The sequence below is a fragment of the Panthera pardus genome, unplaced genomic scaffold (assembly GCF_024362965.1).
Source record: "Panthera pardus isolate Hobbes unplaced genomic scaffold, ASM2436296v1 HiC_scaffold_11, whole genome shotgun sequence".
Classification (NCBI taxonomy): domain Eukaryota; kingdom Metazoa; phylum Chordata; class Mammalia; order Carnivora; family Felidae; genus Panthera; species Panthera pardus.
In genome coordinates, this window is record NW_026526666.1 from 12,920,114 (window position 1) to 12,943,424 (window position 23,311).

Below are 23,311 nucleotides of genomic sequence, written 5' to 3' on the forward strand. Positions count from 1 at the left end.
TCGTTCTCCCTTCCCAGCAGAATCAGCTGGGTTCTTCTACCCCACTCGCCCCAGCGCTTGGCCCAGGAGGGAGCGGTAGAGCTAAGGGGGAACGTGCAAAGCGTGAGAGAAAGAAGCTGGCTGAGGTGGCACGGAAAAGCGTTGGGGGAACTGGCGGACGTCATCCAAACACAAAATGACCTACTCGGTTATTAAGAAGCATTGACTTCCTCTTTCATTATGGCCTCTGTCTGCCGTCCTGTACGGAGACCCTCCTTGGCTGGAGGAAGTGTTTCCCTCTCGGCCAGGCTCCTTTGCAATTGCGTCTAGTGGTTCATGTGTGCAAGCTCGGGGGGTGTGAGTGGCTTTCGAGAGAAGAACGGTGCCCCAGCAGCCATGAGGTTCTTTCCCAGGCTAAAAATGTCATTACTAACCCATGGGTAGGCCATGATCCTGCTTCCTGCATAATGACCTTCTTCCTCTCCACAGCTCAAGGCACGCAGGGAACACTGAGGGTCTTCATGCTACTTTCCTGACTCCCCTAGGATGGATGTGTGTGGCTGGAAAGAAATGGAGGTTGCTCTGGTCAATTTTGATAACGCAGACGAAATCCAGGAAGAGCCAGGCTACGCCACAGACTTTGACCCAACCAGCCCAAAAGGCCGGCCTGGGAGCAGCCCCTTCTCCAACTGGAGGATTCTCATCGGTGACAGCACCAACCATGAGACGGCCTTCTCCAAGCTCGCAGGCGGCTATGTCGATTCCCCAGGGCCTGAGCCAGTGGTCTTGAATGAAGGAAACCAACGGGTGATCATCAACATTGCCGGGCTGAGGTTCGAGACCCAGCTCAAAACCCTCAGTCAGTTCCCAGACACCCTCTTGGGAGACCGGGACAAAAGGATGCAGTTCTTTGACTCCATGAGAAACGAGTATTTCTTTGACAGGAACAGGCCCAGTTTTGATGGCATCCTGTATTATTACCAATCAGGTGGGAAAATCCGGCGCCCCGCCAACGTCCCCATTGATGTCTTTGCCGATGAGATCTCCTTCTATGAGCTGGGTAACGAGGCCATGGACCAGTTCCGGGAGGATGAAGGCTTCATCAAAGACCCTGAGACACTGCTCCCCACTGATGACTTCCACCGGCAGTTCTGGCTTCTCTTCGAGTACCCCGAGAGCTCCAGCGCTGCCCGGGGGGTGGCCGTGGTCTCTGTGCTGGTTGTGGTCATCTCCATCACCATCTTCTGCCTGGAAACGCTGCCAGAGTTCCGGGAGGAGAGGGAGCTGAAGGTGGTGAGAGACCCCAGCCTCAACGCGAGCAAGGCGGTCCTCTCCCACACCATGTTCACTGACCCTTTCTTCATGGTAGAGTCCACCTGCATCGTGTGGTTCACCTTTGAACTGGTGCTCCGCTTCGTGGTCTGCCCCAGCAAGACCGACTTCTTCAGGAACATCATGAACATCATCGATATTATCTCCATCATCCCCTACTTTGCAACCCTCATCACGGAGCTGGTCCAGGAGACAGAGCCCGGCACCCAGCAGAACATGTCCCTGGCCATCCTGAGGATCATCCGGCTGGTGCGCGTCTTCCGCATCTTCAAGCTCTCCCGGCACTCCAAGGGGCTGCAGATCCTGGGCCAGACGCTGAAGGCTTCCATGCGGGAGCTGGGGTTGCTCATCTTTTTCCTCTTCATCGGGGTCATCCTTTTCTCCAGCGCGGTCTACTTTGCCGAGGTGGATGAGCCAGAGTCCCATTTCTCCAGCATTCCTGATGGCTTCTGGTGGGCAGTGGTCACCATGACAACTGTGGGCTATGGTGACATGTGCCCAACCACCCCCGGGGGAAAGATTGTGGGCACTCTGTGCGCCATCGCTGGGGTCCTCACTATTGCCCTCCCTGTGCCTGTCATTGTCTCCAACTTTAACTACTTCTACCATCGGGAGACTGAGAATGAGGAGAAGCAAAACATCCCTGGTGAAATCGACAAAATCCTCAACAGTGCGGGCTCAAGAATGGGCAGCACAGACTCTCTTAGTAAAACCAATGGTGGCTGCTCCACGGAGAGGTCCAGGAAGTGACTTGTCCAGGGCCCCTTGGCTCCCTGAGTCTCCCCGTGTCTCTTTGTCTCTCTCTCCCCACCCTCACAGTCTCTCTCTCTCCTCCCTGCCTCTTGCTCTCCATTTTTCCAAAGACCAAAGTCCATCCTTTGGGAACAGCAGGCCATCTCTGACCACAAGCTGTTTGAATCAACCCATACTTCCGCCATAGTTTCTAAGCTGTTTCTTCTCAACCAACTGTCAGAAGATTTCATTCTCCTTTTCCGTGAGGGGCAGTCCCTGCTGCTCACCTGTGGTCCCCAAGACCGGCAGTATTGGCATCACCTGGGAGCAAGGAAATGCAGAATCTAAGCCCACCTCGGACCTACTGAGTCAGAATTTTCCTTGTAATAAGATCCCGAGTGATTCATTTCCACATTAAAGGTGAAGGAGCCCTGGCTTTGGTCTTCCCAAGAGGAGGCATATTAAAAGGCCGGGGACTGCTGGGAGCCGTGAGTATGCGCTCGGGTTGTTTAATAATAATATCTTACACTTGTGTCACGTTGCCTAAATTTTCCAAAGCTCTTTCACCAACACTATCTCACTGCATCTCAAAATAACCGGGAGAGCAGATTGGATCATCATTCCCATGTTGCAGGTGAACAAACCCAGGGACAGCGACTTACCCAGAAACGGTGACACGGCCGGTGCTGGAACCCACACCTACCTTCTCGTCCAGTGCTCGTTCTGCTTGTGGAGGCAATGGAACCGGGGAGAGAGAAGGGAGAGGGATGTGAGGGCTCTGTCTTTGAGAGGACCCAGCAGACCTCGGGGCAGGAACACTCTTTCCCAGAGACTCCAGCATCTCCCTGCAGCCTGGGAAGGCGGCGTCTGCCTGAGCTCCTGCTCCCCAGTGCCTTCCCTGGGCGGGAAGCAAGCAGAAACACTCCCATCTCTGTGAATTTGCACACAGGCTGGCGATCCTGAGCGTGGGAAGGGTGTGCACCAGGGCCTCAGAGTGCCGCTCCAGGAAAATGAACCTGTCCACCTGCCTTGGGGTTCAGCTGCCACTGAGTCATGAGGAACTGGCCAGAAGCCTGGGAGACAGCCGGGGTGGGAGCAGCAGTGCCTAAGATGTGTGCCCAGATCCCAGGCCTCCCCAAGGAGGGCGGTGGTGGCGGCAGGCTCACTTGAGGAACTGCCCTCTGGAGAGGGGATCCTTGATCCGCCCACCAAGTTCCCAGGACAAGAGAGCAGAGCCGGTTTCCCCCAAAAGGCGGAGAAGGAAGTCTTTACCCTGCCTCCTCCAGTTCATCCTCTCAAGTCAGGAGGCCTGGGCCTTCTTTGGGCCCAAAACCCGACTCTGGCCAGACCTCAAAGCTGAGTGAGCATCGGAACTCCGGGCCTCTGGGCCGCAGGTCACCGCCCAGCCCCACGTCACCCAACCCAAACCACACGACCCACAACACACAATCCTGGAACACACCCGGCTCACGCAACCCTGCAAGACACAATGCTGTAGCCACAGATACCACCATCCAGCTTCCACTCTTTGACAGCCTGACCAAAAGGCACCGGTGTGAGAGAAAGCTGCTTCTCCTCTTTCTCGTTGTCCTTAGTCTATGCCCTAAGAAGGTGGACTTAGTCATCGTTAAGGTCCCTTCCTGCTCCAAAAACCCCAGTCTCCATCAGCCCCGAGCTATGACTTAACACTGAGTTATGTGAAGCCTGGGCTTTAGACAAGACATTACTACCCTGAGACCTGGGCAAGCAGGACTGCTCTCCCAGACCTGAGCTCAGGGTCCTGGGCTTTGGGGTGCCTTTCTCACAATTTTCTCAATTCCTCTGTAATTGCTGTCCTTCAGGGCACTCTCCAATTCCCTAGCCACCCCTCACTCCCAAGCATGTGGGGTTGACCAGATGTCCCGAGGCACTCCTGGATTCAAACACGTGGGATCAAGTTGAAGGCCTGTGCTAGGCTCCAGTTCCAGGACAGTGGCCTGATGAGCAGATTTTTCCCACTGGCTCCTGTGGCATTTCTTTTACAAGATCACACAAGGTGCCAGAAAGGCGATTTGGAGCGATGCCAATTCTTACCTACGCAGAGTCCTTGCAAAAATTATTTCTCCGAGATCCCAAGGGTCCTCAGGGTGGTCTTGACCAAAGAGTCCACATGCCTTCATTCTTTCTTCGGGGAGCCATATCATCACAATTCTTTGCACTGAAACCTCTCCCCACAGACAGATGAGACCCTTTGTCCCTCACGTCAGCCATCTGAGGTAAACATTATTCCCCCCATTTCGTCAGGTGAGGAAACGGGTTTAGAGAGTTTCAGGGGCACACAGCCAGGAAGCAGTAGAAAGGGCTTTAAATCTAGGTGTCTTCATGCCAAAATGTATCCCACCCTGCCGCCTGTCCAGAGCACGCTCAATGAGAACAGCTTCCTCGGGAGAAGGGACTCTGGGGCTGTGGTCACATAGACGGGCTCAGCACATTTCTGGGAGCAGGGAGGCTAGTTTTCCTGAGGTCCAGCTTTCTTATTCTCTGACTTTGTATTCAGAGCCACATGCTGGCCTTACACCTCCCTGTGCTGCAAACAGTGTGAAATAAAAAGACCCCAGGGCAGGGGGGCCAGTACCCCCCCCCCCAAACCAAGATAGAGTCCCAGAGCCTGCAGCCTTAACCCTTCTCTTCCCAGCGTCCTGCCAGAAAGGGTGTAGACCAGCAGGGCAGAAGGGAGCCAGTCTGTTCCTTTAGGCAGTGCAGTTACCCGTACAGGGTCAGGAGGCTTGCTCATAAGCTTCTGACGCCTGGGAAGCAGGTCCGGACCTCTGGGCTGGTGCCAGGAAGTAGGGCGACAGAGGCAAGCCCTCCATTCCCCGTGCCACTGCTGCCAACGGGGCTGGTGTGCCAGTCCCCGTGTGCTGGCACTGAGTCGTCTATTTCTTCCCCAACCACCGAGGGAGACAGGCTGGGGGCGCTCTCAGCGTCCATCTGCCCAGCCTCCAGTTTGCAAGGAGATCTGCACCCCAGGGAGTCGGGGCAGACAGGACTGCATTTTCCACCACATCCTGCCGGCTGTCTTTGCAAAGAGCTGTGTAAGATCAGGTCATGATCTCTCAGTCGTGAAATGGAGCCCTCATCGGGGCTCTGCACTGAGGGTGCAGCCTGCTTCGGATTCTCTCTCTCCCTCTCTCCCTCTGCCTCTCCCCTGCTTGCTCGCACACAGGTGCACGCATGTTCTTTCTCGAAAATGAATAAGTAACCTTTTTTTTTTTTTTTAAATAACCCAGAAAGGAGCTCCTGGGTGGCTCATCTGGTTAAGCATCTGACTTCAGCTCAGGTCATGATCTCACAGTTCATGAGTTCAAGTCCTGCATTGGGCTCTCTACTATCAGTACAGAACCCACTTCTGATCCTGTCTCCCTCTCTCTCTGCCCTTCCCAGCTCATGCTCTCTCTCCCTCTCTCTAAAAAATAAACATAAAAAAATTTTAAAACAAGCGCTTTTAAGTCTCAAAAACTTAAGTGTGTTTGAGCGGAAAGCTCTCTAGACTTGGAATCAAAGGACCTGGTTGAATTTGTACTAACTGTAGGGCCGGAGCCTCAGTGGGCCTCAGTTTCCTTATGTGGGAAACACAGATTAAAAAATTCTGACCTCACAGCAAACGTGGCAGGATTCTCGCTGCCCACCACAAAGAGCAGGCCCCGGCTGCCCTCCCTCGCCCAACCTGGTCAATGGGGCTCTTCAGGACGTCCACAGGCTGCCAAAGTGGCTGCTTGGGACCTGCCCTCTGTTAGAGACAGTCCCTTGTGGTCCCCTCCTTCTCTGCTTGTTATACTCGTACTCACCCTCTGTGAGCTTACTTCCACATCTGAGAAATGGGCAGAATTATAGCCACCTCCCCAGGCAGTTGGGAGGAATCAGTGACGGGGTGCTCCTAAACGTGATTAGGCTGGAAAGCACCACACGAATGAAAGGAACGATTGCTCTTTAAGAGCTGTCATTTCAGGCGTTCCTGCGTGGCTCAGTCGGTCAAGCGTCTGACATCAGCTCCGGTCATGACCTCACGGTTCATAAGTTTGAGCCCCGCACAGGGCTTGCCACTGTCAACGCGGAGGCTGCTTCAGATTCTGTGTCTCCCTCTCCCTCTCTGTCCCTCCCCCGTTCCTGCTAGCGCTCTCTCTCTCTGTCTCAAAAATAAATAAAACATTAAAAAAAAAAAAAAAAAAAAGCTGTCACTTTGGACCAATTAGCACTGCCCAAATACAGACGGAACATGCCTTTGCCATCCACGTCAGATCCTGACCCTAAGCAGAAGACCACTGATTTCAAAGACAGCATAAAAATAGAACGAACTGATGTGGGAAAGGAAAAGTAGGAACCAGATAACATCATGTTCAATAACCAACTACTTGTTCAGGCTGCTCTACACACCTGTCATTTCATTTCATCTGAAGCAGCCACTATGAGTCAGATATCATTTCATTTTACAGATAGGAAAATGGAAGCTTCAGGAAGCTAAGTAACCTCTCCCGATGGTAGACTAGGGGGGAGTCATGTTAGGCATCCCAAATGCAGGGAGCACAAAATCAGGGCGATCAGACATAGATGGTACTCCAACTGTCCTACCCCTCACCTTCTTGCCTAGAGATCCAACCCCTCTGTGGGTCACCCGCAATTCACGTCACCCACATGCAAACAAAAGGTGGTAATTCCATCCCCTGGGCGGGCAACATTCCCTGCGGTTCTGGGACTTCAGAGAGACTGAAACCACTCACTGCACCAGCCTCGTCCGGTCCACACCGCCCATGCAAAGGAGCCCACTCAGAGTTCCTCGGCCACTCTTGGAAAAAGGAAGGCTCTTCGGGAGCTCTGAGACAGCCTCCCGGGCCCAGACCTGCCCTGCAGTGTGGCCGGGAGAGGAGGCCACCTGAGACGCTGCTCACACACGAGGCTCCCTGCCTGCTTTCTCAGCTCCGATGGCCCTGCCCAGCCCTCACTCTGCTCTGCATGCAACCCTGGCCCCACCACTCATTCAGGACTCCCTGGGGGTGTGCACACTGGTACAGGAACACGTTCGGCAGGCCACTTTCTGTAGCAGGTGGCAGAAATTCAACTCCAGGACTCTATCAGCTCACGAGATTGAGAAATTCAGGACAAGAGCAGATTGTAGCTGAGTCTGGGGACTCAAACACTACCACCTTCAGAGCTCAAGTCCTCTCCACCCATCGCCCTTCTCTGCTTCCCTCTGCCGGGCGGCCTTCATGGCCCCGGAGGGGGACGTTCTCTGTGGGGCAGGGAGCGTGGCAGGCCCCAGGTCACAGCCTTATCATTATCTAGCAAAAAATAAATAAATATACATTTGTATAATCACCTTTGTATCCAATTATTATCCATAATGCGCACGACCACATTCCCAGGGGCCTATCACAGCACATGGCAGGTGTTCAACAAATATCTGTTGAATTAATGAATGTTCCCCCCAAACTCTCTCCCGATTACCCTAAAAGGACCAAACTAATCCACTCTGTAGGCCTGGTAAGATTATGTCCTCTTTCACCTCTTCTCTCCCCAAAGCCTAGACCTGCAGGCTGAGGGCAGACACTCCTTAATGAGGCGTGACTGCCAATGACCCTTGAAGCACTGGGGGGGGGGCTCTAGGAATTGGGGTGCAGCTGGGGAGGAGTGTAGCGAAGGCCTAGCCTAGAGCACGCTCCCAGCCAATGGTGAGAAAGCTCCCTGCCTCCCTCCCCCTGGGCTGCTCTGCCTGGTGGACAGGATGAGAGGAGGCCAAGGGACCTCTCTGAAGGTCACTCACAGGGCCCTGTCTCGGGTCCCTTGACAGCTTTCCAGTGGAGCCCTGAGCCTTCAGAAGGCCACCCTCTTCAAGCGTCCTAGCAGTCCGGCCTCCTGGGTCGGTTTGGACTGCTCCCTTCACGATCCCCTGTGCCCAAATCGGCTGCCCTGACCTCAGCAGGCCCCTCCCCTGGAAGTCCAGCTCAGATCCCCTCACACCAGCTGCTGAGGAGGCAGGAAGGCTGCCCCTGTGCCACTCGACAGCTGATTGCAGTCTCCTAAAAACTGAAATGCATTCACCCTGTGGAATGGAGCCTCCAAAGGCCCTTTGAAGTGAGAGGAAGAAAGTCACCCTGGTCTCCCCAGAGACCCAGTGTCTGCCCAGCCGCGTCCTAGAGACAGGAGAGCGTTTGCAATCAAACGCGGATGAAAAGGAACTGGGGGTGGCAAGGGCCTGGGGTGATGGGTAAAGGGGAGATCAGACAACTTTTGTTATAGCATCTCAGGGGAAGCGGAGGTGAAAAGCTGCCTGTGAAATGTCACCGGATGACGAATGCTGTTTCACTCCCGCTGCCGAGGCGGCAGTCAGATGCACCAGGAGAGAAAGGCAGTGGTCCTCAGGAGGGATTCTGGATGGCTCTTCTGTCCTTCTGACCCTGAGGGGCCATGTCTGAGCCCCCTCCTTCCCACCACCACCCACCCTATTGTTCCACGGTTCACAGATACAATCAATATTAATATAACAGAGATAATAAATAATTCCAAGCTCCCGAGGTTATTGTGAGAATCAGATAGTACTTTAAATTTCTTCACAAAGGTAAAACACGCTGAAGGTAGGATGGGGGTAGAGGGAGCCTAGGATAAAAACTCCCCCGCAGCTTGTAAACCCTTCAGGGACCACGGCTGTGCCTTTTTAGTGTTATAAGCTCAGCACAGTGTCTGATCCATAATAGATGCTCAACAAATGAAGGGAGGGCAGGAGGAAGAGAAACAAAGGACCAATCCAGGGCAGACCCAAGGCCACAGGTGGGCCGAGGCAGAGGCCCCCGACTTCCCCCACGCTCCCCAAAATGATGACACTTGTGACACGGCTACCTGGAGACTTTGGGCTGAAGTAACCTCCCAGCACAGAATTTTCCACGCAGGTTTGAATTCTCAGTTTTGTCTAAGATTCCAAGCAGCAGAAGATAACCAGTAGTCACCGTGTACCTGATTCACTTTCTTGGGGGTATAGACAGCACGCTCCTTCTTTCCCCAAACATTCTCCACGTTCCAGCTGTGGGCCAGATGCCGAGACTGGCTCTGGGGTTACAGAGCTGACCACGAGGGGTGTCTGCCCTTGGGGAGTAGAAGTGGCCTCTCTATGAAGCAGAGCTCTCCCAATGAAGGAGGAGAAAGCCTGGCTCACTCCCTGCTCCCTGGCTCACTCACACTGGAGGGAAAGTGGCCCCGTGTGGCTTACTGTCTACCGGGTCCTGGGACAGAACCTACAGAAGCGAGGGAGTAATGAAAGCTGGGTTTCCCCACCGCTTTCAACCCCACTGGGAGGCCAGTCACCACATTCAACTGGGAAAGAATCTGAAGCCCTGGGGGGCGGGGGGGGGGGGGGTGGTTGCCTACCAGTGCTGGACACAGATTTTGGTCCAGGAGGGAGCTCTTGCTGGAGAAAGCTGAAAGAGCAAAATGTTCCCTTCTAGTGCTGAAGAATAAAGGATCACAATGCTTCCCTTTGGGTGGGGAAAGGCAAAACGAGGTTTGCATTTCCCAAGACAGAGTCATCTGCCTCATCTTGGAGAGAGTGGGGACCTCGTTGCAGGGGGTAGAGAGAGACTGGGCCTGTGGCTATCTGTCTCTTCTTGAGGACAACAGAGGGGCATAGACAGGAAGAGAAGGGTTGTGGCCTGGGAGCTAAGAGACTGGGGGCGGGCAGGGGGGGGGGGTGCGGGTAGCTGAAGTCCAGCACATTGGAAATAGAAGGGGCTTTTTAAAAAGCTTCAGTAAGTGAGTGGAAAGAGCACTCAGCTCCGGCCTTCCCTTTGAAGCTGGATAAAGGGGAAGAAAGAGGGAAAAAACTAAGATTAAAAATAGTTGCTTGGAGAGGAAAGAAGTCTTCAGCTGTCCCGAGGCTTGTTACAATTTTCTCTGAAGCATCATCTAGAAGTGAAATGTTCAAGGTCAACTGTTCTCACAATAGGTGGGTGATTTTTTTATGGAAACGAGGTGCAGATCACTTTCCTTGCTTGGGAAGCACAAGCAGAAATCACCATATTGAATCTGGAGGGTCAGTATGTAGAAGGGAATCCTGGTTTTACAGGACTAACATGATGGGTCCAGGTTCAGATCCCAGTTTTGCTGCGTGACTGTGACCAATTTACTCAAACTCTCTGAGACCCAGTTCTTTCAACTGTACATTGGGACCCACTGTGCCTTTCTATTAGAAATGTCAAGAGAATCAAATGAGATGTCAACGATAAGCCCCCTTGCATAGCATAGGCACTAAATAAATAGTAGATTTCTCCATTCATGTGGGATCTCAAAAAATTGTTCAAAATGTAAATAGGGCCCTTGTTGCCACTTGGTTGCAGCATACCTGAGTTCAGATTGGGACAGTAAGCACCAGGGGCCACTGTGGGCTCAGGTACTTACTCACATGTGAGACTAAGACAGTCTCACATTTTCCACGAAGAAGGAATGTCTACCTCCAAGCTTCCCTGGACAGTTCTCTGTGTTCTCAGAATCCCCTCCTATCCCAGGAATGACTACAGCAGTAATCAATCAATGCCATAGAGTTTAGAAAATGATTTCACGCGTGTGTTTATCTCATTTGAACTTCACAGTAACCCTCTGAGGTATCCAGGAGGGTTAGGGTGGAGTTGGTAAAGCTAAAATTCTGACAACCTCGGTGACTTGCCCGGGTCTCACCATCTAGGCATTGGTGGAGCAGCACCCCGAGCCCGCAGCCCCACCCTGACGCCACAGTCACCTCCACGCGAGCAGGGGGTGGGTCAGCCCAGCTTACAGTAACTGACCATTTGCTCTGAGAGGAAATGGGGGTCTCTCCCTTCTACGCCATGGGGAATCGGGTCAGATGCTTCCTCTGCGTCTTCTGCTGAATAACAGAATGTGTGGCTCAAACAACCGAAATGCGTCATCTCATAGTTCTAGAGGCTAGAAGTCCAAGGTCACAGGTTGGTTCCTTGGTGCACAGATGGCTTTCTTCTCTCTAACTTCTTCACATCATCTTCCCTCTGGGTCTGTTTCTGTGTCCAGATTTCCCTCTTTTTATAAGGACACCAGTCATGTTGAATTAGGACTCACCCTAACGACTTCATTTTAACTGGATTACCTCTGGAAGGACCCTATCTCCAAATAAGGTCGCATTCTGAGATACTGAGAAGATGCCACCATATCGTTGGGGGTGGGAGAGGGGACAGAATTCAATCCATAAAAATTATCAAGTCCCCTTTACAAATGAGGAAACCAGTTCGGAGAGGTTAAATCACACGCCCAAAGTGATACCAGAGCCTGTGTGGTCACCAACAACACCATGTTCCTGGCTCATGGAGCCCACCTTGGGCACAAAGGGCACTGGGCTGCAGAGTGGCCTCTCGTGACTGTGTCAAGGATTGGAGTGGGGAAGGGGAGAAGGTTCCCTGACAGAAGCATTGACCTTTCCCCTCCCCCATGCTGCTGCCTCCTGGGCGATGGGGGTGGAGGGGGTGAGCAGGAGACCTAAAGATGTGACAGGCAAGGAGTGGGTGGGAGGAAGAGGAGGAGGCACAGCAAGCCTGAGGGGTGCCGGGGTTGCCAGGCAAGTAAGTCCCCCCGTCCCCGGCTCCCCAAGCCTGCTTGGTGCACAGCCATCTGAGCAGAGTGCCCGAGCAGGTTCTGGAAACAGCTCCCACTCATGACTCGTGAAATGAACTTGTTTTTACTCAGATGCTTGAGTCACGTTGTGGAGTTTCTTAATGGCTTGGTTTTCCTGCCTTGGGTCCCAGTAAAGGACCCCTGAAGCCAAGAATTCACCCCGTACAATACACATGCACGCACACCACTGGCTTCACTCATCCACAACGTCCCTGAAGTCCTTTCCCAGGGACTGAGGAGTATTTAGGACTGGGGGCAAGGAGGGAGGTGGGAGGCAAGATCACTGTGGGGGTGTGACACGGGCCTGGAGCAGAGCAGGGAGGCAAAACAGGCAGCCCAGCATAAAAGGCGTTTTCTACCAAGATGACATTCACAAGGTCTGCTCTGCCTGGCTGTGAGAACAGGGGCCCCAAGCCCCGCTGACCACACCCTCTATTTCTGCCCCACTCACCCGGCGAAGAAAACTCCCCAAGCACACTCTGCAAAAGCAGATGCTTTTCCTTTTAGGCATCACTTTACTCCTTTGTCTGGGTTGTGTTCCATTTGCCCAGGAGAGCGGGGAGCCCCGTGCTCTGTGCTGGCCGCAGGGCCCAGCAGGGCAGTCATCCACCAGACAAGTTATGGTAAGAAATGCAATAGATAATACATGAAATTGCTTAGCAAACAGTAAAAGGTGCTATGCAAAGTAGGGGGGAGGTGGACGGTGACAGGTCCGTGCTCAGCTGACGTTGTATGAAAGGTGCATAAAATCTAGATTGGAAACTCACCAGTAAGTTGCAAACCCTTCTGGAGCCATGGCTGTGACCTTTTCATGTTACCATTCCCCACACGGCGTCTGGTGCATGACAGATGCTCCAGAAATGAAAAAAGGAAAAGACTAAGAGAAAGAAAGAGAGATGTTGCAAGAGCAGATCACGTCCCTTGAAAAATATCAGTAACCCACCTTTATTGCATGCCGCGCACTATTCTTTTTTTTTTTTTTAATGTTTATTTGTTTTTGAGACACAGAGAAAGACAGAATGCCAATGGGGGAGGGGCAGAGAGAGAAGTAGACACAGAATCCGAAGCAGGCTCCAGGCTCTGAGCTGTCAGCACAGAGCCCGACATGGGGCTTGAAATCACGATTCCTGAAATCATGACCTGAGCACAAGTCAGACACTTAACCGACTGAGCCACCCAGGCCCCACCCCCACCCATGTGCTATTCTAAGATGCTTAATGTAAACGAGCCGCTTGAGGCTCATGATGCGCTATGAGGTAGGACACGTCATGAACCTGACCTTATACATGAGGCGGTGCAGTCACAGGGCAATCACATAACTTGCCTGAGATGCTCCAGGGAGCAAGTGGCCAAGCAGGACTGGAAGCCAGGGGCTCTGCGGTAGGTATCAATGCTTCCCCATCGCCCTTCTCTGCTTTCCTCACAGTGCTGTCTCAGGAGAGCCAGGATGACTGAGCCCAGACTCTAGGTAGAGCCCTCGAGTCCCTTCCTCCTCCTCCACCCCACCTCCCATACACTACAGTTTCCACACTCGCCTGACCATTCTGCGCCGTTGCCATTGCTGGGAAGCTGCCGGAAGATGCATCCTCCCCCCATCTCACCTAGTGTCAACCCTATCCAAATGAGAGGAGCCAAATCTGCCCAGCTTTTTCTCCTCTGTGGTCGGCTCAGTGTCCCATGTTTAAAAACACTTTAAACCAGGGGTGCCTGGGTGGCTCAGTCGGTTGAGCTTCCGACTTCAGCTCAGGTCATGATCTCATGGTCTGTGAGTTTGAGCCCCGCGTTGGGTCTGTGCTGACAGCTCGGAGCCTGGAGCCTGCTTCGGATTCTGTGTCTCCTTGTCTCTCTGACCCTCCCCCACTCATGCTCTGTCTCTCTCTGTCTCAAAAATAAATAAACATTAAAAAAAATAAAAAATAAAAAAACTTTAAACCACCTCTGTTCCTTCCGCCATGACATACCCTTTACCTTATTTCTGCCTTTTGAAATCCTCCCCATCCCTCAAGATACTCTAAATGCTCTTCTCTCCATGAAGCTTGCTCTGATCTCACCTTGCCCATTCCATGTCTACCTGTCCCCATCCACTGGGAGCTCCTGGAGGGTGGAGTCTTGTCCGGCTCATCTCCATAGCCTTACAACCCTGACACCATGCACCCGGCACAGAGTAGGTGTTCTGTATTGCTCTCACCAAGTTAAAAGTTCAATGATACTGAGATTCCTTAGTGTTGAACGACACTTTATAGCGTGCATTAGCTATCTCTTGCTGTGTAACAAATTATCCCAAAATTCAGCAGCTGCAAACTTGCATTTATTGCCTCATGGTTTCTGTGGGTCGGGAATCCAGGCTCAGCTGGGTTGGGTCCCCTGGCTCAGGGCCTGTCATGCCCAAGGTGTCGGCCGGTGCTGCAGTGACCCAAAGATTCAAAAGGAGGTGGATACGTCTCCAGCTCCTTCACATGACCGACCACGGGATTCGTTTTCTTCAGGCTGTTGAACTGAGGGGGACAGCTCCCCTCTGGCTGTTGGCGGCAGATTGACCGTCGGATCCTTGCCATCTGAACCTCTTCGTACAGCAGCTCACAACAGGACAGCTTGCTTCCTCAGAGTGAGCAAGCAAGAGAGTTGTTTGTCTTTGCAAAACGACCTTGGAAGTGACACTCCATCACTTTGAGCATTCTGTTTGCAATTCAGTAAACCCGGGCCACACTCAAGGGGGTGGATTACACCAGGGCATGAATCCGCAGAGGCCGGGATTATTGGAAGCCATTTGACAGGCCGCCAACCACACAGGGTAAAGCAGTTCATAGGACGTTATTTGCCAAAGTGGAGTCAGGCCTCAGGCGGCGATGGTCAGACCGAGAGGAGCAGGGGCACCCGGGTAGCTCAGTTGGTTAAGCATCCAACTCTTGAGTTCAGGTCACGGTTTGTGAGTTCGAGCCCCACGTCAGGCTCTGCGCTGGCAGCAAGGAGCCTGCTTGGGCTTCTCTCTCTCTCCTTCTCTCTCTGCTCCTCCCCTGTTTACATGTTTCTCTCTCTTTCAGAATAAATAAACTTAAAAAAAAAATAAGAGAGGAGCACATGGGGAGAGGGCTATGAGTGTTTTCACCACATGAAAATATAAGGTCTCCCACATCAGCTCAACTCCTAGACCACTCCAACTGCCCGCTTCCCCGTAGGGGCTGTCCCAAGGTGCCATTGTCATCCCGGTCCCTGGACTCCCACTGCTGAATGCTTCCCAGCCTGCTCACATTCCCTTTATAACAATAGCATTGCTGCGTGGCATACCCCTTTGTACCTTCATTTCCTCACTTTTCCTTATTTCTGCCCTTGGTGGGTAGTTCTTGTATTCCCATTCTACAGCTAAGGACACTGAGGCCCGGGAAGGTCAAGATCACAGGGCCTAATGAATGGCAGGGTCGGAATTGAACCCAGTCTGACAGCCTCAAGTTGATCTAAACTGTTAAAAACTGGCTTCTTTTTCAAGCCAATCACACCTCTAAGTAGAAGAGGTTCTGTAAACCGACGGCGAGAACAAGACAGTTGTATTTATTTCTCCAAAACTTAGCATCAAGGCAGGGCCATCTTCCTCACGCTCATGGCTTCGGTGACCACATGCTCCCTGACACCAAGTCCAACACCCAGAAGGGCCCAAGCGCCAGCACTAGGACATCAGAGGGACCCCCCCCCCCCCCAGGGTCAGCAATTGCAGGTTTTAGCAGTGGCTCCTTCCTTCCCTTCCCCTACAGTGGTGCCCTCTCCCTAAGCTTAGACACTGATAAGCCAAATATTCTCCTTCCCTTCGTAGAAACAATGCTCAGTAAAGAAGACAGTGAGGGGCACCTGGGTGGTTCGGTCAGTTAAGCATCCAACTCTTGATTTCAGCTCGGGTCATGATCTCACAGTTCATGAGTTCAAGCCCCGCATCAGCTCAGATGCTGCTTGGGAGTCTCTCTCACTCTCTGCCCCTCCCCCACTCACGTGTGTTCGATCTCTCTCTGTCTGCCTCTCTCTCTCTCTCTCAAAATAAATAAATAAACATTCAAAGAAAAGCGAGGCTTGGTAGACTGGGCATGGGATCTGAGGGGACAAGTGTCTGGCGGTGATGTCTTGGCCCTCAGCTCACTGAGTTTTTGTTAAGGAGATCATCCTGCTGTGGTTTGGGGGAGGGGCGCTGATGTTGAGGGAGCTGGATGGTATTCTAATGAGTTTGTCCTGCAACAGCCGTAAACAAAGGTCACCCCCAGAGGACAAGGGCAAGGTGTGCTCTGAAGGCAGAGGACTCTTGATCGTCATCTAAGGAGGATAGTCGTGGGCAGGTGGAGGGGGAGCCCCCACCTCCCCAGAAACTCTAGGCCTCACGGAGGCCTAGATGGCTCCCCAAAGATGTCCACCTCCTAATCCCTCGAACCTTTGAGTATGTTGCCTTAACACGGCAAAGGATCTCAAGGTGGCGAGATTGTCCCGGAGTCTGTGAATGGGGCCCATGTAACCACAAGGGCCTTTACAAGAAGGAGGCAGAGGCCAGAGTCAGGAGAGGCGCCAAGGAAAGTGGAGGTCAGAGTGATGAGGCCACCAGCCAAGGCACGCAGGCAGCCAGTGGAAACTGGAAAAAACAACCACACAAATTCCCCCCCTAGAACTCCCCCAAAGAGGGCCATCCTGCTGACCTCCAACCTCCAGAACTATGAGATAATACGTTTGTGCTGTTTGGAACCACTAGGTTTGTGCCAACGTGGTGCCCTGGCAATAGAAAACTAACACAGCTCATACCCATCATAAAGAAATTGGCCAGGAGGTAGAGTGGGTCGACACCATAGCTCTTAAACCCAACTGTCTGGGGACACGTCGCTCTAGTTTACTCCCCTTTGAGTCATCCAGAGCCCATGGACTACAGCTGCGTGCCTACACTGGGGCTGGAGAGCTGGGATCAGCACCTTCAGGGTGTCGGGTGGTGATGATGGCAGAGGTGAGGACCAGAGACCCCCAAGGGGGAAGTGACTTGCCTGAGAGGTCCAGCCTCTGCTGTCCAATGACAGAGTCTCTGGACAACACCCGCCCTGGAGAACCAGGTCCCATTTCATCAAGGAAAGAAGTCATGGCTTTTAGTTCCCCACCCCCCTCCCCAACACCCTCTGTAGGGCTGGGAAGCCTGCTGTGAGGGTCCTCAGCTCTAGGGCCCGATACACTGGGGCTTCCCACCAACAGACCGAGGAAGATAGTCAAAGCTGCCCAAAGCCTCAAGGGCAAGTCCTAGAAATGCTCCCTCTCTCCGCTCACCAGGCCCAGCTTTCGTCCTGGAGCACTGCTGAGCCTCCATCGCTGGCAGCCCGCTGAAAGTCTCCTTCCTAGCTGTCCCCATAGGTCATAGCTCTCGGCTGCCCTCTGGCTCCCGCTCTCAGACCCTCCGGCAAACCCTGTTGGGATTATAAAGGTCACATCCCGCCTGGGGGCCCTTTGTAGGTTGTCCAGAAGCTGTCAAAGTCCAGGTGGCCCATCTGGAGCAGCCGAGCAGGGGGGCCAGTCCTAGAACCGCCGGAGACAAGGACAGGCTTCCATGAGCCAGCATGGCACCTGCCTGGGGGCCCCTGAATGGGGACGGTTTCCCGATGCCAGACCCTCTCCCCTTTCCTCCATTCAGCTCCCTAAGCCACATCAGGGGCTCAGAAGCACAGGCTGAATGGGGGCTATACCTTCTAGACTAAAAACTGGGACACTCGCTGGCACGAGAAACAATCTGGCAGATGGAGTTTGATTTCAGAATTACCAGCTTTTTTTAGGACTCTGCAATCAATTGAGAGAACAATAAGACAGAGTATTTAAAATGTAAAATATGGTCCCTCTCAATAAATCTCACCATGATAAAGCTCCCGATTGCTCTCGTCCCTGCAACACACTACGAGGACAAAGACCATGGTTCGCTCACCACTGTGACTCCAGCATCTCTGCCCTAGGCATTTTGTAAATCTGTGATGGGAGAGAAGGAGAGAATGCACTCTGGCAAGGCCCAGCACGTTGTTAGCCCCAGACGTCGGGCCAGGCCCCCTGGCTACACGGGGAAGATGGGAGGCCCCATGTCACCCTCAAGCTCAGGTACTTCCAGTGGGACAAGTGACTTTCCAGTGTTCCTCTGCTTGGGGAGACATGCTGCTCCCACCTGAAACCTGTACCCCCAGGGGCCGACTAGCCCCGGAATGAGCTAGGGGTTTCTGAGCTGCCAGGGCAATTTCAGCCTAGGTGGAGCGGCTGCTTTGGGGGCCGGATGGAGAAGGACCGATGAGCAGCAAGGAGGTGTAGAGGTCACAGGCACAGCAAAGAGGTGTAGAGGTCACAGGCACAGTGGGGAGGGGAGGTCACTCAGGATCCCACTCGTAATGGACTCAACTGTGTCCCTCCAGAATCAATGCTGGAGCCCTAACCCCTTCGGTGAGTGCATTTGGAGATGGGCCTCTAAAGAGGCAATTAAGGTTAAATGAGGCCATAAGTGTGGGGCCTTGATCCAATGTGACTGGTGTCCTTAGAAGAAGAGGAAGAGACAGGAGGGGTGTGTGTGCACAGAAGGCAGCCCTCTGCAAGCCCCGGAGCTGGAGAAACCAGCCCCACCAACACCTTGACCTTGGGCTTCCAGCCTCCAGAACCACGAGAAACAAATGTGTATTGTTTCGGCTGTTGGTCTGTGGTGATTTGTTATGGCGGCCTGAGCGGCCTGAGACACCACACCAGGGGAGGAGGTGGTCAGAGAGAGGAAGGGGTGAGGGAGGCACAGTCCCGAGTGCCCAGTGACCTTGGCCAGGGAGCACCCCATGGGCAGAAGAAACCCCTTCCTCTCCCTCGTGAATCTAATTAAGTCCTTAGGATGCAGTCCAAATCTATAGCCCAGCTGTCACAAAGTGACTAGAATGTCCACATGGCACCTGCACCAACCTGCACCATGGCACCTGACTGTCAGGCCAAAGGCCATGGTTTCTGAGGTTTCTCGGGTCCCCACTCATTCTCTTCCTGACCAGCCTGTGGCTGGGACTCCCTGGGAACGTGCAGACCCAGGAAAGTGGTCGCAGATTCTCTACTCTTTGCATATTATCCAAGCCCAACGGGGACATAGGCCGGGGCACTGGAGATGCCCTCAGATGAGAAACACCCCTCAGATTGTTGATGTGAGGACCGAGCCTCCGATTTGCACTCCCGGGGGAGGGCCTGGCTTACAGAGCTTCCCAGGCAACGGTTCAAAGCTGCTGCGGAAGGTATGGCTGGGCCCAGCCCAGGACACTCCCCAACACACGAGCAGCCTCTCCAGAAGCTCCTTGTTCCCTCCCAGAGGTCCTAAAAATAAAGCTCTAAGGACACAGTTATTCTGGTGTCCGTGCTAAACAGAGCCCTGGGAAAGAAAGGGGCTCTCAGGTTTCATGGCTGGGGCCAGAGGACAGAGCAAGGACAAAAAGGTGGGGGAGCTCAGTACCTATAGATGGAGCGTCGGTGTCATGCGGAGGAGACCAAGGTCACCAGCCCAGAGGAGGTGGCCAGAGCCATGAGCAGTCCTCCTAAAGGAGGTGTGATTCCACCAGCAGAGCAGGCTCTGCATCGTCTCTAGCCCCAGCCCCGGGGCTCCAGCGGTCCTGGCTGCCTACAGGCCCGCTGGAGCTTAACTCCTTGGGGTGAAGGCTTACCCTGCCCACCTGGATGGGCTAATGCTGTCCCCAAGCCCCTCAGCACACACAGCAGGCATATCTTGCCCTGGCCAGCTCTAGCTCAAAATGTTATCCTGGGATTACAGATGATCCAGAAAGATCAAAGGAGGAGGAGATCAGAAAACAGAGAAGGGAAAGGCTAGCCCTCGAGGGGTCCAGTGAGTGAGGGGTTTGAGGACAGAGACCGTGTCCCCTGTGTCTGTGCCTCCTGCAGAAGCAGGCACTGTGCCCTGGACATAGTAGGCACTTAGTAAATTCTATGATTTGCTTGGCTATTGCCCCCAACCCCTGCCATGGTGGCCTGCTGGGGTGGAGAGAAAGAAGGTTGCAGGATACAAAAAGGTGTGCAAAGCTGGCATTTGAAATTGGACCACTAGAGGGCGCTCCAGGACAAGAGCTGAGTCGGGGCCGCCCAAGGACAGTTTGGAGTTTGTTTATTCATTCAACACACCTCCGCTGAACACTCGGCTGTGTCAAACGCGAAGTGCTATGAAGGATACAAAAGGATTGAGATATGACCCCTACCCTCAAAGGGTCATCTCAGAAAGGGTACGAGGGGGAAGCAATGATGATAATGTATCCGTATTTACCTATGGGCAACTTCTGTCTGTTAAGTGCTGGCTACTTTTCACACACTATTCCTTGTATCTATAATACTTGTTCCTCTTTCATATCCGTGTGTCACCCCCCTTTTGCATGTCTTTGTCCATATGGCCATTTCTCGTGAGGCCTGTGTTCCCCACCTCATTTTATTTTTTAATTTTTTTTAATTTTTTTTAACGTTTTATTTATTTTTGAGACGAGAGAGAGACAGAGCATGAATGGGGGAGGGGCAGAGAGAGAGGGAGACACAGAATCGGAAGCAGGCTCCAGGCTCTGAGCCATCAGCCCAGAGCCCGACGCGGGGCTTGAATTCACGGACCGCGAGATGGTGACCTGAGCCGAAGTCGGACCGCCCAAACCGACTGAGCCACCCAGGGCGCCCCCCCCACCTCATTTTAAAGCATATGGTGTTCTCATGGCATTCGTTGTCCTTCTCCACTTCCTCCCATGGCACCTAAAACCAGCCCACATCTACACAGCCTGCACATATCCCGCGTCCCCACAGAACTCCGTGGCAGTGGAGGCTTCTGTACAGGGTGTTTACCGGAGGGACTCAATGCATGGAGCAGTGCTTCACACGCAGTACAGACTCAAAACACTTTTTTTTAATGTTTATTTATTTTGAGAGAGCATACGTGCAAGTGGGGGAGGGGCGGAGAGAGAGGGGGACAGAGGATCCCAAGTGGCGTGCAGAACTCACAAACCGTGAGATCATGACCTGAGCCGAAGTCGGATGCTCAACCGACAGAGCCACCCCGGTGCTCCATCGAAACGTATTTTTTAGTAAATAAGGTGACAATTCTAAACAGCCCTGGGTAAACCGAGCAGCCAGGGGTCAGTGAGCAAGCATTGCTGGGGTTTGGAGGGTTTGGGTGAGGTGGGCATCAGGTGTAGTAGGGGCTCTTCTCAGAGGAGGTGACATTTAAGCTGGTCTTGAAGGATGAAGAGCAGTTCACAGGTTGGAGAAAGTGGGCGGGGCTCCAGGCAAAGGAAGCAGCATGAGCAAAGGCCCAGAGGCTAGCCCTGCAGGGTGCACCCTGCAGGGTGCAGGTATGGCCTTGGCGGAAGGTCAGACCCTCCTGTTCTCAGCAGGGAGCTGCTGCAGGCCCTGGCCTGTAGGGGCGGGTGTGGGGAGTGGCCACAACCAGGGCTCCTGGGCAGTGGCCAGGCCACGTCCCTTTGCCTGCCCCAGGCTGTCCCTCACCCCCCTTCCCATTGCCCACTTCCTGCTCTTATAGTGTGTCTCCCTTGCCTCTCTTGCTGCCCTAGGGCTTCCTGACATGGGGCAAACTTCTACCCCCCCCCCCCCCCCCCCCCCCCCCCCCCCCCCCGCCTTCAGTTATAGCCTCCCCTTCTGCTGCTGCCAGCAAGAAACCAACTGCACAGCTCAGAAAACAATCCATCATTTTGTCATAACATTTCCATTTCAAAGACTTCCTTTCCAAGCTTCTCTCTGGCCAAAGCTTCCTCTCATTAGCATGAGAGGAACTGGCTTGGAACTGAGTGACAGGGGAGGGAGAAGGACAGAGGGCGGGGGGATGGGGCTGCGAGCTGAGGCCTCTGCCCCTGTGTATGCGGGGGGACAGGGAGGGGCGCTGGGCCAGCACGTGTGCCTGACTGTGTGCATCTGTGCGTGCGTGTGTGTGCGAGTGCGCACGCTCGCATCCTCCTGAACTTGTGTTTCCCCGCACTTGTGGTTCATGCTACCAGAGCCATAGATTCGCCCGCTCACGTCACACAGCATAAACCACCCTTGGGCGCTTGCTCAACCTCCAAGATGTGCCCGGCGCCCCCGCCCCGCCCCCTACCCCAGGCACGGAGGACTCAGAGAGGAAGGATGCCCATGCTGTCCACCAGACGCTCAGGCAGAGACCGATGTGTAAGCGAATAAATACGACAGGACAAATCTGTTGTAAAGATCCCCACTGAGCAATCAGGAAGCTAGAAGAGAAAGTCTGGCGGAGAGGGGTGTCACCCTTCCGGGGGACACTTAAGCTGCTCTGGAAGGATGAGGAGCAAGTCATAGGTCACAGAGAATGGAAAGGAGAAAAACTGGCAAAGGGACGGCAGGCACAAAGGCCCTGAGGCCAGCTCTGCAGGGGGTTAAGGTGTGGCTAAGGCGGCCAGACGGTGGCGGGGACGGGAGCAAACACTGAGGCTTCCCCCAGCTGCGGTCTCCCTGCCTTGGCTTTTTCCGTGAGCAGCCGGTGCCGGTGGGGGGAGCGGGGAGTGAGCAGCTGGCCCCGCGGGAACCTCCGCCCAGCATCACAGTTCCCCCACTGGCCTCCAGGTGGCCCCTCTTCACAAGCAAGTAGCAGTTGTGCTGACAGCCCTTCCAAGGCCCCTTCATCACCTGCAGACCCTCCCCCCACACCAGAGAGCGGGCCTGGTGCAGAGCCCAGTGTGGACCCCTCCAGCAGAACCTTAAAGCCCTGGAAGCAGCTGCAGCTGCCTTCTGCCCTTTCATTGTCCCAATGAAGGTGAGCCATTCCCCAGGGACAGCAAAGAAGGGGGAGCACTGGGGGCTCAGCAACAAGAAGGAGAAAATGCAGAGAGGGCCCGAGTGTGGTGGGTGGGTGGGTGGTTGCAAGGATCCGAGAGAAAAGGGGGAGACCAGCAGCGAGCAGTGCAACTCTTGAGGACCTTACTGATTGAATCATTCATTCATTCATTCATTCATTGATAATATTATTCGTATCAGCAACACTTGATGAAGGCATTCCATGGTTTAGGTACCCAAGATATCAAAATGAGAGACGCAGTGTCTGTCCTCAGGGAGCCCCCAGTCGGTGAGGGGGACAGATGGAAAACAAGTGTTAGAACGCTAAGCACTGTGCTAAGGAGAGCACGGGGCACAGGGGGGCGCACAGGAGGGAACCAACCCAGCCTGGTAAGAGCATCCTGGAAAGATTTGCACTCAGCTGAGGTTTGAAGGACAAGTGAAAACTGAACAAAGGGGTTGGAGGGCGGAGAACCTTTCCAGCAGGGTATTCTCTGCAGTGGGGAGAAACCCTAGGGAGGGACTGGCCACTAACCACCTAGGACAGGGACCGCCACCGGGGTCCAGTGGGCTAGGGTCAGCAGTGGGGGGCCATTCAGTCTAAGCCTCCCATTTATGAAAATCATCATGTGGAGACTTTCCACATGATCTCTCATGGAAGTCTGGATGTTTAAAATGCAGTTTGCTAAGTGTAAGCCATTAAAATATGACACAATTTTCGTGAGCTTGTTCGGGACTTTTTTTTAATCTACAAGAAGCCTAAAAATAATGAATGTGGCCCAGTTCTGTCTCATGCTTGGCAAACAGACAGTATTGGTCTTGGATGAGAAAAAGCGAGGCT

The 23,311-nt window shown here is 53.5% G+C and overlaps 1 protein-coding gene across 1 annotated transcript; it reads left to right on the forward strand.

The window, feature by feature from the left end:
• The first annotated feature begins 525 nt into the window (after positions 1-525).
• Positions 526-2,061, forward strand: KCNA10 (potassium voltage-gated channel subfamily A member 10). Its single transcript, XM_053891338.1, has one exon. The coding sequence runs from the start codon at positions 526-528 to the stop codon at positions 2,059-2,061; it is 1,536 nt and encodes a 511-aa protein (XP_053747313.1).
• The last annotated feature ends 21,250 nt before the right edge of the window (positions 2,062-23,311 follow it).